The sequence below is a fragment of the Phascolarctos cinereus genome, unplaced genomic scaffold (genome assembly GCF_003287225.1).
Source record: "Phascolarctos cinereus isolate Bilbo 61053 unplaced genomic scaffold, phaCin_HiC Scaffold_1;HRSCAF=81, whole genome shotgun sequence".
Lineage (NCBI taxonomy): Eukaryota > Metazoa > Chordata > Mammalia > Diprotodontia > Phascolarctidae > Phascolarctos > Phascolarctos cinereus.
In genome coordinates, this window is record NW_027555514.1 from 110038865 (window position 1) to 110056394 (window position 17530).

At 38.5% G+C, this 17530-nt stretch overlaps 1 protein-coding gene across 2 annotated transcripts in view; it reads right to left on the reverse strand.

The window, feature by feature from the left end:
* The window catches only part of EXOC4 (exocyst complex component 4), an 860605-nt gene that overhangs the window by 122700 nt on the left and 720375 nt on the right, over positions 1–17530 (reverse strand). For both annotated transcript variants that reach the window (XM_021002278.2, XM_021002279.2), the window contains one exon: positions 9483–9661. In XM_021002278.2, the coding sequence (XP_020857937.1) occupies positions 9483–9661 (179 nt within the window). The remainder of the gene's footprint in view (positions 1–9482; positions 9662–17530) is intronic.

Genomic DNA, 17530 nt, shown 5'->3' on the forward strand with positions numbered 1-17530 from the left:
GCGCTATGGTCCACAGAATCACGAAGAGTCACTGAATGACAGGACAACAACAAATTGAAAGCATAAAGTGGCTGAAGGAGAGCCAGAAAACTCTGAGATAAAAGAAAAAAGTGGCGATGGAAAGAGCAAGAAGATGGGAGCTTAAGAAGACTCAGGGGTTCTTTTAGGAGGAACTGGTTGGTACAAGGTGTGGAAGCCAGAGCATTTGGGCACACAGACAGAAAACTTTTCTATGGCAAAAAACAGAGACACTTAAGACTCAAAGCCAGAAAAATCCATTCACATCCGGCTGAGGCTTAGCTGATAATCAGTAATAATGTCAGTCAAGGAGAAGGAATAGAGGACTCCAGATGTTTCTACTCCGAAAACTAACAAGAGAAAAACCATTATTTCTGTTGTCAGTGGCAACAAAATTTTTATAAGAGTCCTAAGAATGGTCAGCACACTGAATGCAGGAATGCCATACATTCATTTTTCCTTAATATTTATTTCATTGTGGTTTTATATTTGAACAAACTTCAATTAAGCCTGAAGAATAATAAGGAAGAATCTTCATAAAATTACCACTCAGTGCTTCTTTCCCCTACAAAATTATACGATTAGCTCTGAAAGGAAAGAAAACATGATATATATATTTGGACTTTAGAAAAGCATTTGATAAAGACTCATACAAATTTACAAGTAAAATTGGTTCCAATTAGCTTGGATGAGGACAAAGTCATTCAGCTTGACAATAGGCTGAAAACTCATAAACAAAAGTATAATGCTAAATGGTGATTTTCTCAGCAAGCAGAAAGATAATGGAATTAACAGATGACACTGAATTAGAAGGTATGGCCAAGAGCAGTAAGAACAGAGGAATAATAAAAACAGATCTGGAGAGGTTAGGCATAAGAAGAGGAAATTGCTAAATGAGTCAGCTTGAGAAAATGAAAAAGAATAGAACAGAAAATGATTAAAGGCACAGAAAACCCAGCTTAGGAAAGAAGATTACAGAAACTAAAGGCTGAGCAATGACTGAAGAGGATCTGATAACAGTCTACAAATATTTGAAACTTGTAAATACCTGAACAGGAAAGGAATTACCATACAGGGGGCTTTAATTAATAATAATCAAATGGAATTAGGAGAAGGAAAATTTTGTCTAATGGTTCAGGAAAAACACAAAGCTGAAACTGGGTAATACCTCAAGGGATCTTGGTTAGGCAAATTATTATTGTCAATTGTATAGCTATGTAGTTTTGTATTTCAGAATTCATTAACCATTAAAGCACTGACACTGAATTCTAAGGTGGAGCTCATACTTTGTCTTTTAGGAAATCTTAGGTCAGATGAAATAGAAAGTCATATAGAGTCTTGATCAGGAGTGACCAGACCAGTTGGATCTTTCTGTTTTTCTAGGGTAATCTTTTGTAGAAAGTTTCACTTTCACCTAACTGGTTTGGCATTCTCAGATCTTAATATCAAGAGAGGCTTTATGCCTAACTGATAACAGGTTGGGGAGGGGTAAAAAGTCATTTTGCTTTTAATCAGATTCCATTGAGAGTAAATCTAAGCAACACCAGGCAACAGTGGGTTATCATTCCTGTGCGTCCTTCTAAATTTCCAACCAGAGTTAGAAAAGGACTTGGGTTATTAGAGTATTTTTTCAAATGACAAAATGGAGGGAGGTGAGATGTGACTTGCCCAATTTCATTCAATTGGTTAGTGCAGGTCAGGGAGGAGGGGGATGTGCAAAGGGAGAATGAGACAACAACCATGATCAGAGGATCAGAATTTAACATTCCCTTGGCTCCCAACCCATGGCTCTTTTCATTACACCATTTTAACATTTTTTGTGCCCTGAGTGTAAAACAGAGGAGACAATAGAAACCGATTCCTCTAAGAATGGGGAAACAAGAAGTAAAATAACTACAAAGCAATTTACAATTACAAAGAAATATAGGAGGGCAAAAAGCTAGATCATTTTGGAGGCTATAAGTGACATTTCCCAGTAAAAGTTTAACTTTTAAAATTAGCTGCTGATTTACAATTCTGTGTAAAAACCTAATGGAAGCTGGCTAAACTTCATAGCATTTTGTTTTGAGAAAACAACAGACACAGCTCTTTTTATATTAATTTGGCTATATCAGACGGTACTAGTGTAAGGTTGACTTCATTAGTGCTTTCTTAGAGAATGTGACTACCAAGAGGGAAAATTGTGAACAAGCTCATGGGAGAACAATTAGAGGTGCCTAGGAAGGGATAACTTTCACCTCGGCTCATGAAATAAACATGGTTGTCATGACACTGATAAGTTTGTGGCCAACTCTACCTGTATTCACCATCGCCAGCATCATTTGCCAGGAGGAAGAGATTAACATACAATTTGTAAAATGACGCGAGCATCTCTCAGAGCAATATATCTCACTGATGTTACTAAAGTTGTCTTCTTTCTGAAAGCAATTGCATATGCTCATAGTGAAGAAAGAGCTGGCCTCAGAGTCAGAAAGATATGGGTTCCAGTCCCTCTGATGCATGTTGGCAGTGTGTTCCTGGGCTTTAATCTCTTAGCATTCCAAGTAATTCTCTAAGACTATTAGATGTATAGCAGGTGCTGACTAATGTTAGTAAAGGGAGTTTACTCATAAGGAGTTCTTGATATCAATGAAATCATAGATCCAGTAAAAAAAAAAGTTGTTGAAAGAGGTACCAGGACAAGAGTTATCTGTGACAAGATAGGGGAAAGCCCAACTAGAAAATGGAAGAAAACGCTTATGAGAAATTCACTAAGTTAGATTGTGTACTTGGGGGGTATCAGAAGGGCCCAGTAACACAGAACTTAGTATAGCTATGTAAGTTGCTGATATCTGTTACTGTGGAGTTAGTAGCTAGTTTTTTGGAGAGTTCTCAAAATTGGAAAAGAACAGGCATGATAGTCATTTTTTTCCAAATGAAAAATAATGAAGAGATTGTACGAGTAGTCAACTTGAACACCTGAGAAGATATTAGGCTAAATCATATAATTAAATGACAATTTCAGTCACCCAGAAGAGAACAAGGGTCCCCAAATGCCTCTTTTATTGACACACTACCACGAAAGGTCACTGGATTTGGGGTCCTTGGACTTGGTTTTAAACCCTAGCTCAGCCGCGGGTAACCCTGGGCAATTCACTCAAACTCTTGGTCCCGCAAGACCCAAATCTATGATCCTAATCATGAAGCTAATTTAATTTGACAGTATAGTAACTGGCTTCGCAGTACTTGGCTGTGTAAGAAGAAAATAATGTTTCTTGAACAAGCCATGAAGTCAAAAAACAAAGGCCCACGAGGTAGAAATCATATTGCTTAGAGAGACACAAAGTGGTCATCATTTGTTACACATGGTATTAGTGGATACATTATATAATGTCCTAAAGGGCCCAGTGTTGGGGCAGGGGTTATTTAAAATCCTTATCAATGTCCTGGGTCAAAGACTTGTAAATGTATTATTTAGATGATACAGAAATAGGTAGGCTTGCTAAACCCAGAAGATAGGAATGGAATGAAAATTGATAACCTAAATTATATGAAGATGGAATTTAAGAGACAAGGGTGAGAGAGAGTTGTTAGGATTGAAAGTAAACATCGTATAGAAGATGGGGAAATTCCAGTTGGATGCTAGAAAATAATACGAGGGGGAAGATAAGCTGAATACAGAATAGCAATTTAGACTTGTTATTTTAAAACATAAATAGGACACTGACAGGAATTATCAGGATTCTAGGTCCTCCAGGAAGTCTTCTCTCTGCTGAACTTGAAAGTGGTTTAGTGGAAAAAGCTCTTGGTTAGTTGAAAAGATACCTGAGTTCTAGTCATTCCCCTACCATGAAGTAGCTGAGGGAGCTTGATCAAATGCTTCAACCCCTGGGAGCTTCATGGTCCTCACATGTAAAGTGAGATGATGAAGGTGAACACTAAGGTTCTGCTGGCTCCATGATTTGAATCACATTTGAAGAGAAATATCTATAATACATTGGTAAGAGTTCAGAGAAGTGCAAAGCCAAAACAAACAAATAGAAATACAACTATTTGTTCTGCCGTGGAACTCTGAGGAGAGGCCAGAGAAGGTTGGCTGTTTCACCTAGAATAGGGGATGTGGAATCAGGCAGGTTTCCCTTTTAGAAGATAAGGTAAATGGTGCTTGAAGAATGCCTCTCTAATCCCCAGGTTATTAGGGAAAATGAAATGTTCCTTAAAAAACAAAAGAGTTTCCATGTTAAAAAAAAAGCAAAAACAAGAAAAGGGATCTGAGGAGGCAAAACGTAGTAACAATCTGTATCAGGAGTCTAGAAGAATGAGAGAAGAAAGGGAAGAAGGACTGTTGAACATTTATTTAGATATAAGGTTCTTTTCCAGTGAGGTGGGAGCAGCTGTTGATCCTACAAGAAATGATAACATGGATCTATAAGAGATGAAAGGTCATTCGGTTAAGGGTCAGGTGAAGAAGAGACGTATAGATTTATTAGGTGACTCCCTGCTGAAGGGGTAATGAGGCAGCTATTTGTTGACTTGATAATTGCAACAGAGAGGTCTGCAGTCTTCCCAGAGCATCTGTCCATGATAGGATAAAGAACCTCCCCGGATTTGTTAGTTCTGATGAAAATTACCTACTTCTAGTGACTTACCTGGGCACAAAAGATACTTGGATGACAAGGATTATGATGTTGCAGACAAGAACCTGAGGCCCTCAAGGACACAGATGTGTTCTTATCAGTGATGGTGACTGAAGGCAAGGACTTCAGAAGAGAAAGGCAGATTCATGAAATGAACAGTTGGTAAAGAAGTACAAGATGGTGGAAGCTAAATACTTAGGCAATAGTTTTTGTGAAAAATAGACGTGGGGGTTTTTGTAAACTGTGAGCTCAATGAGTCAATGGTGTGACAGGGCAAACAAAAAAGCTATTGTCATCTTGGACTGCATTAAGAGGAGGAGAATTTCCACAAATAGGGATGTGACAGCCCCACTGTACTCTGCCTTCATTCCATGATCATTTCTGGGTGTCACCATTCAGGAAGACACCGATAAACTGGAGGGTATCCAGAGGAGGGAAACTAGGGTGGTGAAGGGCCTTGAGGTCATGATCCATGAAGGAACTGGGCAGAGGAGAAGATTAAGGGGGACATGAAAGCTGATCTCAAACATTCGAAAAGCTGTCGTGTGACGCCAGGATCAAACCTGTTCTATCTGGCCCCAGAACATACAGCCAAGAGCAATGGCAGAAGTTACTTCCTTTTTATTAGAGTGGTTCCAAGGGGAATGGGCTGCTTTGGGAGGTGATGGGCTCCTATTCACCAAAGGTTTTCAAATAAAGGCTGGATGAGTACTTGGTGGATATATTGTAGACAGGATCCTTTTTCAAGTATAGATTGGACTACATGACCCCTGAGATCCCTTTCCAACTCTGAGATTCTGGGATTCAAAGAAGAATTTTCAGACTTACAATAAGTTATAGGAGGGAGAATGCTTATCAATTGTTTTCCATTTCTGAAGACGACAAAATAGAGGAATAGTTTAGCATGAAGCACAAAGGCATTAATCATAAAGACATTATAAAGATAACGTTCTAGATGGTGAGAAAGATTAAATATCAGAACAGGCTATCAAGGAAGGTTACAGAATCTCTGCTCCTGATAAGCTTTAAATAAATTATCCAAAACAGATGGGTAATAAAGTATGGTCCTGACTAAAGAAGAAAGGTAGACTAGTTGAATTCAAGACTGTTTTAAGCAATATGTTTCTACAAAATTCATCTTTAAGCAAGTAAAAGCCTTTAAACAAAAATATAGCATGAAACACAAAATTTTAAAATGTGAAAAATTTTTACTGGAAGGTGGTCTCCCAACTAATTTCTCTGGAGGTCACATTTATGTTCTTGAAATATTTCCTAATGAAAAACATGAAGTTCAGTATGTTTTCTAGGAGTTCTTAAAAAGTATACTGAATTATTTGTTCCCTTGCCCAAAAAAGTTTATATACTTCCTAAGGGAAAAATGTTGTATAAATTTGTTTTTTACTTAACCACCTTATAAGAATAGCATGCCAGGTGAGCACATTTCTGATCATCAAAGCCCCAGGACTTTTCACCTTTTTGGTGTCATGGACCCCTATGAGAATCTAGGGAAGCCTATGGATTCTATGAAGAATGTTTTTAAATGCATCAAATAAAACAGAAAGGATTACAAAGAAAACCAATTATATTGCAATATAGTCATCTCAATATTAAAAAAAAAAGTCCAGAGACAACTGATTTGGGCAGTCTCTGATTCTACATGTGTGTGTACATACAGACATACAAAGAATTACATGCATACAAATATATTAATAGAAGAAACCAGGGAAAGGACTCAGTCTATGAGGTAATATGAGGTATGATACAAAATGTGGCCCAGGAATTGGTAGACTTTTGGTATGGCTCACACAGTTGTACTCAACTCAAGAAGGAACCATTCAGGAGGGTCAGAATGAAGGAAATAAAGTGTAATTATGGATGACTGGTAAGGACAAAAAGTTAGAAAGATGACTTGAATTTGGGCAGATTAGACCTGAAATATGAAGGAAAGATACAAATAAAATAAAAAGAGGATATGTTGAAAGTCAGTGCGCTACTGAATGATTCAACATGCAATATCTAAGAAAAGGTAGTCTACTCTATCTCCTGCTCAAGGCATGTCCTTTCCTTACAAAGTCTATACTTGGTCTAGGTTAACATGAAATGTTTCAGGTAAGTGAGAATTCTTCTTTCAGTCCTGAAGGAAGGTTTGACTATCCAAAATGATTTCTCTGGTTGCAAATTTTCCTAGTGTAGGCTGAAAGTAAGGTCATAATATGGCATAATGTGGTTTCCTCTTTGAGCCGCACCCACATAGAATCATCATAGGATCATAGATTTAATGCTGGAGGGGACCAGAATGGTCATCAAGTACTACCTTCTTTGAGGCTCAGAGAGGTTCAAGTCAGTTGCCCAATATTACAGAGCAAGTAGAAAAGACTGGCTTCAAATCCAGGTCCTTGCAGGTCCATATCTATTGTTCTTTTCTGCCTATAAACTGTTAGAATGTCAAAGGATAGGGGAGAGAGCATGGGCTGGACTTGTGAGCATGGTACACCATATCACTTGAAACTTTGGTTTAGCAAAGACAATAAAAGAAGTGATTACAGTTCAGCTGGGGTGTTCCACAGTGAATATCAGAATGATGACAGTTACTTAAATCACTCACTGGGTGGAATAATTACCTTGAAATGAACAACTGAGAGCATACTACTTATATTATGAGATGGAATTGAGCACATCAGAAGTGTTAACAGGTTTGGTAGAATAGGTCTTTGTCAGAATCACGCAGGTGATTAAAGACATGAATTGGACGTCTACTGCACTAGGGTGCTCTTACTAACATGAACACAACAGGCAAAATTGGGCAATTACAAAGTTGAGCATTAGCTCAGAGAGCATCTCTTGCCAGTTGAAAACAGCTGATTCTAGGTTAGCATGTGTGAATCACTCAGCAGTTAGCTATAGAGGTTATCTATTATATTGCTTTGCGGAGCAGTTCTAGTCCAGAACACATCAGATTTGGAATGCTGTATTATTGGAAATGCCAGGTAATTGTCTCCTCGGGGCAGAAGGCCTATAGATGAGATGAGCTCTTACAATTACCGATGTTAAAACACCCAAGGAGCCCTAGCACTGAAGCAGGAGAGATGATAGGTAGGTTGACATTAAGTGTTTATTTCACAATTAACAGAGGGCCACAGGGCCTTTTCTGAAATTTGTACTTGGGTGTCCAGATTTAACTCTTTGCTATATTGCAACATAGTTTCCAACATAGTATGATCATAAAGCAGTCCTTGAGAAGGCACCTAGCAAGCATCCAGCTTTTAAGCAACACTTTTGGACAGCCTGAAATAGATATGTCTTCTCTTCTTAAGGGTCATGCAGGGAAGATTATATGATTTTCTTCAGAAGTTGTTTTTAGAATCTCATAGCCTTGGAAATCTCATCTCTCATATGCCTTTCTTCTACTGAAATTTAAGCCATTTACTTTGGTCTGTCTGGCATCCCTCCCTGAAGAAGTGGAAAGCTGCAGGCCCAAAGGCTAGATATAACTGGCTCTTAGAAAGTATCCCCTTCTGAGAAATTTCTCTATCTATTGCTATTGCAGCCTAGGGAATTATTTTCACCTGGTCAGCTTCTATTGCTATCTCATTGGAAAGAGGAACCTCTTGAACTGTGGTTAATCAGCTGACCATAATTTCAAAGGAAAGTTGTAAGTGGTTAGGCAACTGTGGTGTAGTAAAAGACTGCTATCTTCCGAGTCAGAAGACCAGTGCTTGACTCCTAAATCTATCAACTTCCTGGCTTTGATGATGACACCTTTACCATTCACCTAACAGAGTTGTTATAGAATTTGAAAGACATGATATACCCAAAGTACTCTGTGAATTGTTAGTCTATAAAATGTCAGCTCTTGTTATTACCATATTACTAGTATGATAATTTACTATGAAACCTACATTCTAAGGAACTAGCCAGGTATAAACAAAACACTTTACTTCTAACACTCTTTTAACAGTTTGTCCTAACATTCACCTCAGAATCTACTTTCTTTGTCTCCTCTGTTTCCCCTTGCTTTCTCTCTTCCTAAGGAACAACTTTGTGGTTATATTCTTTGGTTACTCCTTCACTTTCTTGTCTGAACCAATTACTTTTTATCCTTATTTTCCAACTTCATTTCTCTTTTCTTCTAGATCTGCCCCCCCATTTTTCCAATTAATTACTTTCTATTAAGTATCTATTACCTATATAATCATATTAAATGCGCATATGTAGCACCTTTGCTTAAGTTTCTGTTTTTAAGTTATTGTGGCAAGGAGGAAAAACACAGTTTTCTACTCCTTAACAAGAATTTATTTCTGTGAGATGCTACAGTTTGGCCTCATCCAGAACATATTTCTGAGGTTTAGTAAAAAAAACTGGGTTAAAACAGGTCTTTCCATGTTACATAAAGGAATAGGAAGATAAATTATTTTCCTAAGATCACAAAGAAGTCTGAGAAGAAAGATAGAATTGTACTTCAATTCAACATTTATGAAGTGCCTACTATGTAGAGAGTACTATTTCTGTGTCTGTGTGTATGTGTGTGTGTGTGTGTGTGTGTGTGTACGTAAATATATACGGAGAAATAGATCTCTAGATAGATATAGTGATAGATAAATAGAGTGATTCCAAGTAATTTCAGGAGGGAGACAGCACTGACACCTTGGAGGGAATCCAGAAAAACTTCATGTAGTGCTACATGAGTTACACTTTGAAGAAAGTTAGGAATTCTATAAAGTGGAGCCATTTCTAATGAACAGAGCAGACTACCGGGTATGTTACTTGCAATCAGCACATCTAAATAAAATCACCTTATTTGGCCTTCTAGCCATCCCCTAAATGAGACAATCCATAGTGGGCACTTACTTTGAGACGCTGAAAGATTGGAAAAAGCTGACTTTGTTCGTCCTGCCAACCACTCCAAGCTCTCATGCATGTTGGCCAAAGCCTTTAGGTCACTGACATCACGCAGGATCTCTTGTTGTGGGATTAATTTATCACCCAGGTTCCCAATTAGAACTTCAGACTCCTTGCCAAAGGCTGCCCTGCAACACAGATTGAAAACATACATCACAAAATAGTATAAGAATTGTAGAAATGGGCAAAGACTGTCTAGTTCAAATCTAACATGGCGGTCTTACAGCAGGACAGGAGGAGCTACTATCATTCTCCTTCTAGTATGTATTACTGCCTCCAATTTTCAATGTAAGGATACCACTAAATATTTCTGTTTTGGGTTCAAGTGTTCAGAAGTGCATGGTCCCAATAAGAAAATATCAGTTTGTGCCAAAGGTTTGAGATAGATTGTAAAGCTATTAGCTGTCAGCAAAAATGAATTCAACTGAGATTGGGAACTAATCATTTGATAGGGTGAGTTAATAAAGACAGTTGCTTTTGCTAATTGGAAGAGAGGCTTAAGAGATTTATACTGCTCTGTGTGTGTGCACTGCATGTGCATATATATATATATATATATATATATATATATATATATATATGTATCTAAATATACACACTTATACACACACAGTATTCCCCATAATCTTTTCCCTTCTCATTTTAGGCTGGAAAACAAAATGACAAAAGAGAGTCATTTCCTTCTCACAAATGGGACAGAAATGGGCTATAATGACAGAACAGGGCATCCAGAGTTCAGTAAGAGTGGTAAGACAAATTCATTCATGTATATGAATACGTATATCTATATATCTATATATATATCTATATATCTATATACATAAATTTCCCCCTGATATGATAAAGATTTTTGATGGCACATCATTTCTCACCCAGCTGCCTTCCTCTGAACTTTTCTATCATGCCCCAGGAACCCCTTCATCCTGCAAGGTCCCTTCAGCTCTGAAATTTATACTTTTTTTCTTTCCTAGGCAATGGTTAGGACCCTTGACAAGTTTTGCTAGGTGGATAATTTTAAGTCTCAGGATCTCCTATTAAATACAATAACAAGCATTTATTAAGTACTTAACTGCTGGGGTTACAAAGGCAAAACTGGAAATAGTCTCTATCCAAAGGTAACTACATTCTGCAAGGCAGGAGGAGAGGAGAGAGACAATCCATAAACATGCAAGTACATACAAAATAATTTGAAGGAGAAAACATTGACATCTAGAGACATTAGGAAAAGGCTTCTAAAGAAAATTTGTATGGGCTGAGTCTGGAAGAAAGAGGGAGTTTCTAACAGATGAAGATGAAAAGGAAGGTGAGATGGCATGGAAGGGAGTAGCCTTTGGAAAGGTATGGAAGCAGGAGATGAAAACTGTGATTGGGGAATAGTGCACAGGACAGTTTGTCTGGAAATGGGCTATGTGAAGAATAATGTGAAATAAGACTGAAAAATTATGGAGCTGGATTGTGAAAGTCTTTGAAAGCCAACCTTGGCAAGTTGTGGAAGCAATAGGGAGGCACTGATGGTTCTCTAACAAGGGGAGTGACGTGATCAGACTTGTGTTTTAAGAAGAATTTTGTCACTCGTGTGAAAAGACTAAAGGGAAGAGAAATTGGAATCAGGGAGCCCATTTAAAAGACTGATTCAATAGCTTAGGCAAGAGATGTTAAAGGCCTGAACTACAGTGGCTGTTATGTGAATGGCAAGAAGGGGATGGATGTGGGGTTATGCTGCAGAAGACTCAGCAACTGACTATATATAGTAACAACAGGGGACAGGGAAGGAGTTGATTTTGATTCTGAGCTTGCAAATCTGAGGAACTGTAGAGATGGTGTCCTCCTCAACAGAAACAGAGAAAGAAAAGTGGAAAAGGATTAGGATTCATAGAGGAAATGAAGGTGATAATGAGATCTATTTGGACATGGTACCCAAAGGATAACCAGTTGGCGCTATCCCCACTTTACAATGAAGAAGACGAGAACTGGAGAGATTAAATAATGTCTTATAAAACATAACTAATAAATAGCTGAGAAATGACTCAAAGTTGTCTTCTCATCCTAAGTCCAATGCTCTTTCAATTACGCCATGCCGTTAATTTTCAATAGTCAAAGCACCATAAGTGAGAAGAAGTGTTTGCCTTAGAGTAAGGAAATTCGAGGTTATATTAAGCAGTATAATAATAATAATAATAATAATAATAATAATAATAATAATAATAATAATGATAATAAATGATGTTAGAAAGGTGCCTAGTTGGCAGAGTAGAATAGAGTATTAGGCTTGGAACTGGAAATTCCTGAATTCAAATCCTACCTCAGACGCTATCTGTGTGTCACCATGTGCAAATCACCTACCTTCTCTGTGCCTATTTTTTTTCTCATTTTAAAAATGAGGGGGTTGAACTCAATGGCCTCTAGTCTCTTCCAGCTCTATATCTATAATCCTATGATTTTTATCTGGGCATTTGCCTTTAAATCTTACATGCTATACACTTCTTTAAAAGAGGCAGCACAGTGTAGTGAAGAGTCAGCAAGAGTCTAGTCCTGCCTCTGACACAAACTTGCTATGAGATCCAGGGCTAGTCATTTCACCTCTTAGTGGTCAAAGCAATTCTTTAGGAATATAAATGACCAATGAGTTGCACATATGCATCCACAGAGGGAATGTTCACACTAGGAATTCCCCATATGAATGTAATCACACCCTTCTCCCTCCACCCCAATCCTGCTTCCCCCTGTGAACTGCCTCTTTAAATATATATCTGTGAGGAAAAGAATAACTGCTTTGATTAAATGCCCTTAGGTATCCACATAGGGAGATATTCTAAATGGCTGGTCCATGGACAGCAACCTATGCCTCATACATAAATAGCTCTTCAGAAACAATTCACCTTACCAGCCCCAAACTTAGAAAGCCACGCCAGACATTCCAAAGCACCTCAAAGTTTCAAGACTTCTCATTTCCTGGGAAGGCTAACTGGATAATCAGCACAGACAATTTTACCTAAAAGAAGCTTTTCCTTGGTATTCAGTAAGTTTTCTCTGAGTTTGATACTTCTAGATCAGCTTCCTGGGATCATGCTAAGCAAATTTCCCATCCCTCACTGTAGTCTTTGAGCCCAGGAAATGGTTCTCCTTATCTCCCATTTTGCTATCATTCAGCCATGTTGTAAAGAATTAGGTTTCTTACTCTACCCTCATGCTAATCAATCCTTCTAGTTCCTTAATCATTTCTGATAGATAGAACACACAAAATACTTTTTGTGTTTGACAGCTAAAAGCTGCAATAAAGAGGCAAATGTCTTTGAAAATTAGGCCCAGGTCATTTTTATGCATGTAGGGAAAATGCCGGGTAGAATGTGACAATCAAGATGAGTGTATTTATATAAAATTTTAATCTGCTTGTGCAGCGATCTTCAAGTTTTTGGCATGTCTGCTGTGCATGTTTCTAGCACGGCATTCCTAGTCTGTGTTCCATTTCGCTTGCTAAAATTTGCTTAACCTCCTAAGCCTTGAGAGCCATAGACTGAGAAAATACAAAATGCTTCATGTTGAATATATAGTAGACATCTCATTTGACAGGAATCCATAATCACTCCTAACAACCAGGAAAGAGCACAGGAACCATGACATTGAGAATAATTGATCGACAGCTGTAGCCAGTTACTCAGAAAACCCATCCCTTCAAGGATCTGTGTGTGTGCATGGTGCTGGTGGAGGGGTTTTACACCCACAGAATTTTGAAATGGTTTTACTTCGTGATGCTTCACTGCCAATTTTTTTTTAAAGGAATTGCAGAACCTTGTAAATTCACACTTCAGGAGTCTGCAAGATAGGAAAATAAGCAATAAAAGCTCAGTGAGGGAAAGAGAATAGTTATTAATTCAGCACAATATTGGAAAGGTTCTGTGGTTGGACTCAGAGCAGAGATGGTAGGATATATAGCTAAGGACTGTGGAAGATGTGTTCATCAGTCCACTAGAATGGTAGCATACCTCCCAAATGACCAATAGTCAGCATTTGAACCAATCTTATCTCCTTTTATGGGATGTCTTCTGCTTATTACAAATGCATTCTATGAAGGTTAACTATTTTTGGAGATAACATGTACTCATAAGTGTATATGGAAAATAAATATGCATGAAATTACAGAAGATAAAATACATAGTTATCTTGGGGCCAGGCACTAGTAAGAGATGTTCAGGAAAGATCTCAAGTGGATATCATGTGAGCAGAGCTTTGAAGGAAAACAGGAATTCTAAGAGGCAGAGGCAAGGAAAATATGCATTCCATACATGGGGAACAACTTCAGTAAAGGCACAGTGATGGGAGCTGAACAGATGGGATGGATGGTAAACAGCACAAAGGCCAGTTTGGCTGGACCAAAGAGTTCATGAACAGGCTGGTAAGCTAGGCTGCAGCTAGGTTGTGAAGGCTTTTAAATACCAAACAGAAGAGTCTGAATTTCATCATAGAGATAATAGGGTATCACTGGAGAATATCTCCAAACAGGAGAATATGTGGCCAAACCTTTTAGGAATGTATTTCAGGAATATCACTTTGGCACCTGTGTGAGGGACGAATTGGAGAAGCAAAAAGAAGCAGGCAGACCAATCAGGAAGCTACTGCAACAGTACCAAATGCAGTCACAGAGTGGGACACAACTGAAATGACTGAACAACAATGATGGCACAGGCGAGAGCTACTACGGGTCTCGTGGAATTCGGGTGGTGGCTGAGAATGGAGAGAAAGGAACAGATATGGGAGATGTTGTGGAAGTAGAATTAATAAGACATGGCAACTTACTGGCCATGGAGGTGAGAGGAATAAGGAGAGAAGGATGATTCCCAAGTGGCAAACACGTGGTACTGGAAGAATGATGCTGACCTTGGCAGAGGTAGGGAAAACGAGCAAAAGGGTGGGTTTTAGAGGAAAGATCATGAGCTCTGTTTTGGGCTCTGCTATGAGCCTGAGATGCCTGCAGGACATCTAGCTGATGATATCCAATAGGGAGTTGGTGATGTGGGAACAGAGGGAGGGAAGGTAGGGCTGCATGGATAGATTGAGCAGCCATTTTTCAGAGAGATGACGAGTTTAGTGACTGAAGGGAGCTGAACGAGATTATTGAGAGGGAGTATAAAGAAAAAAGGCCAAAGAATAAAGCCTTGCGGGGCATTCACAATTAGGATCTGGAAATGTCGGAAATGTCACTAGGAAGCACAGAGGATAGAGCACGGGGTTTGGAATCAGGAAGACTCCTCTGCCTGAGTTCAAATCCAGCCTAAGACACTTACTAGCTGTATGACCCTAGGCAAGTCACTTAACCCTATTCGCCTCAGTTTCCTCATCTGTAAAATGAGCTGGAGAAGGAAAAGCAAACCACTACAGTATCTTTGCTAAGAAAAACCCAAAATGGGGTCATGAAGAATCAGACATGACTGAAATGACTACACAACAGCAACAGGATCATGATTTAGCAAAGGAAACTGAGAAATAGTTTTTAGACAGGTAGGAAGAGAATCAAGGGAAGAGTGTGACAAAACCCATTGAGGAAAGAGTATCTTTGAGAAAAGGGTCAGTAATGGTGTTAAATGCTTCAGAAAGAGCAAGAAGGATAACAACTGAGAAAAAGCCATCGGTTTGGCAATGAAGAGATCACTGGTAACTGGATAGAGCACTTTCAGTTGGATGATGAGATCAGAATTCAAATTGCTAAATGTTGAGAAATTGAGGCAAAATGTACTGACATCTTTTTCGACAGGTTTGGCTGTGCAAAAAGGGAGAGGTATGGGATGATAGTTTGCAGGGACTGCAGGGTCAAGTGAAGATTTCTTAATGTTCAGGGGCATCCAAATGCATTTGGAACTCTTCGTCCACTTGGGTTTTCCTATGTGGATTGTTAGGCTAAACTCTTTTACCATCATGGATTTCAATCTACAATGTTCTGTGGCTTGATACAACTACTACAATGTCAGTTTAAAACAGGGGCACCTAAAATACCTTGTCTTCTATAGTAGAGATGCCAAAAACGTGGTCTGCAGGCTCTTAAGTGCTGCCAGAACCAGATTAAAATGTAATTGTGAAATATTTAACAACGCAGATAAAAATATAATAGAACATAGATAATGTTAACATGTGTTTTTCTATGTCAGTACGCAGCCCACAGGGCTTCTCATGCATGGTTTAGTGGCCCTCTTTTCTATCTGAGTTTGATACAACTGATCTTTAGGGAATCCCTCTTTGACTCTGACTTTCTGTTGGGACCTCCTCCAAGACAGTGATAAACACCTCTGAAGATAATGTGTCTCCCTGTTTGAGGATTTGCTTGATATAAATAATCAGAGGACAAAAAAAAATTCTCTCTATTGATACATCTTAGATGTTGATTTAACTTTGAGGGTTTTATTGAGTTCTTCAAGAAATTTCTTAACATCTTCATCCTTCACAAAGATGATAATGTATAAGCTGCAATTATTTTCACAGTCATCTTTTTGCAAATGCTTATCATGGGCATCACACGAAGAGATGACTAAACATCTCATGAAATGTTTCACGTTGTCTTTGGACACAATAAAATCAGCTCTGCCAACTCCTTTATTCGCTTCATCAAGAAGAGCTTATTATCCTTCTATTGATTTAGCTCTAGCTTCTTTTCATCTTTTGGTTTTTTTTATAGGGAGAATAACAAGAATGACATAATTCAGGTCACTGGATAAGGATTTCACATTAGGATACCAACTGCTAAATTAATATTTATAGACAGCCTAAAAACTCTGTGATTCTTAGTGGCCGTTGCTCTGCTTTCTGCCATCATCACTGCAGAAGTAGAAGGGGGTCATTTTGCAAAAGAATGGGGACCATTTTGGAGTTTTCTTTGTTTCATAAATTTCCATGGTTAAAGAAGCCACTGCCAAGGAGCCAGCCTACTGGAAATGAGCTTTTCCTTATTTAGCTAGGCTATACAGAGACACAAGTCATAATCTGATGATCTCGGAGAAACATGAACAAACAACCCCTACCCCCAAACCTAGACAAAATCTGATGTTCCTAGGGGACATACTGGGTGGCAGAGATGTCTGTAATACTGAACCCAACTGAACATGACCCTTCAATTTTGGGTCATGTAGCATATAATTATACAAATTTAAAAAAAAAAGCTAAATCTGATTCTAAGCCCTTAGCTTTAACCAAATAATTTAATAAGCAACCATTAAGAAAAGAAAATACTTTTGTTTTGTGTCTCCCTCTAGGCCTACCTGAAGTTGTACTATCCTGACAGGGGTCCTGTCCTCCTTCCCTCCCTCTATTCCTCCCTTCCTAATATAGTTACAGGGAGTATGGACATAGTTCCGAATCTGATTTCACTTTGCATCACATTGTATAGATCTCTTCATATTTCTTATATGCTTCATTTTTATCATTTTCATGACAACATTTTTCTATAGCAGTATAACCAATGAAAATTAACTTACACAACAAGACCAAGAGAGCTCAGAAAGTACCTTACAGAGATGCTTGCCAAAAGCAATACTAGGTTGAAATATCTGTAAATTCATTTGTAAAATTTTATGAAGAATGATGGACCAGTATAAGCAGTATCATTTCATATGACAGCAAAAAAAGGAAGGTAAAAGCCATTTTGGGGCAGCTAGGTGGCACAGTGGATAGAGTGCCAAGTCTGAAGTCAGGAAGACCTAAGTTCAAATCCAGCTTCAGACACTTCCCAGCTCTATGATGCTGGGCAAATCACTTAATCCTGTTTGCCTCAGTTTCCTCATCTGTAAAACATGCTGGAGAAGGAAATGGCAAACCACTCCAGTATCTTTGCCAAGAAAACCCCAAATGGGGTCACAAAGAGTCAGACACAGCTGAAAAACAACTGAACATCAACAAAAATCCACTCTAAAGAAAGCCTGGCAAATTATCCAATCATATCAAATCATCCCAACAGCATATAAGTGTGAAAATGGAAGTAGGGCTACAGACCAGGAAGAAAAGGAAAATGTTTG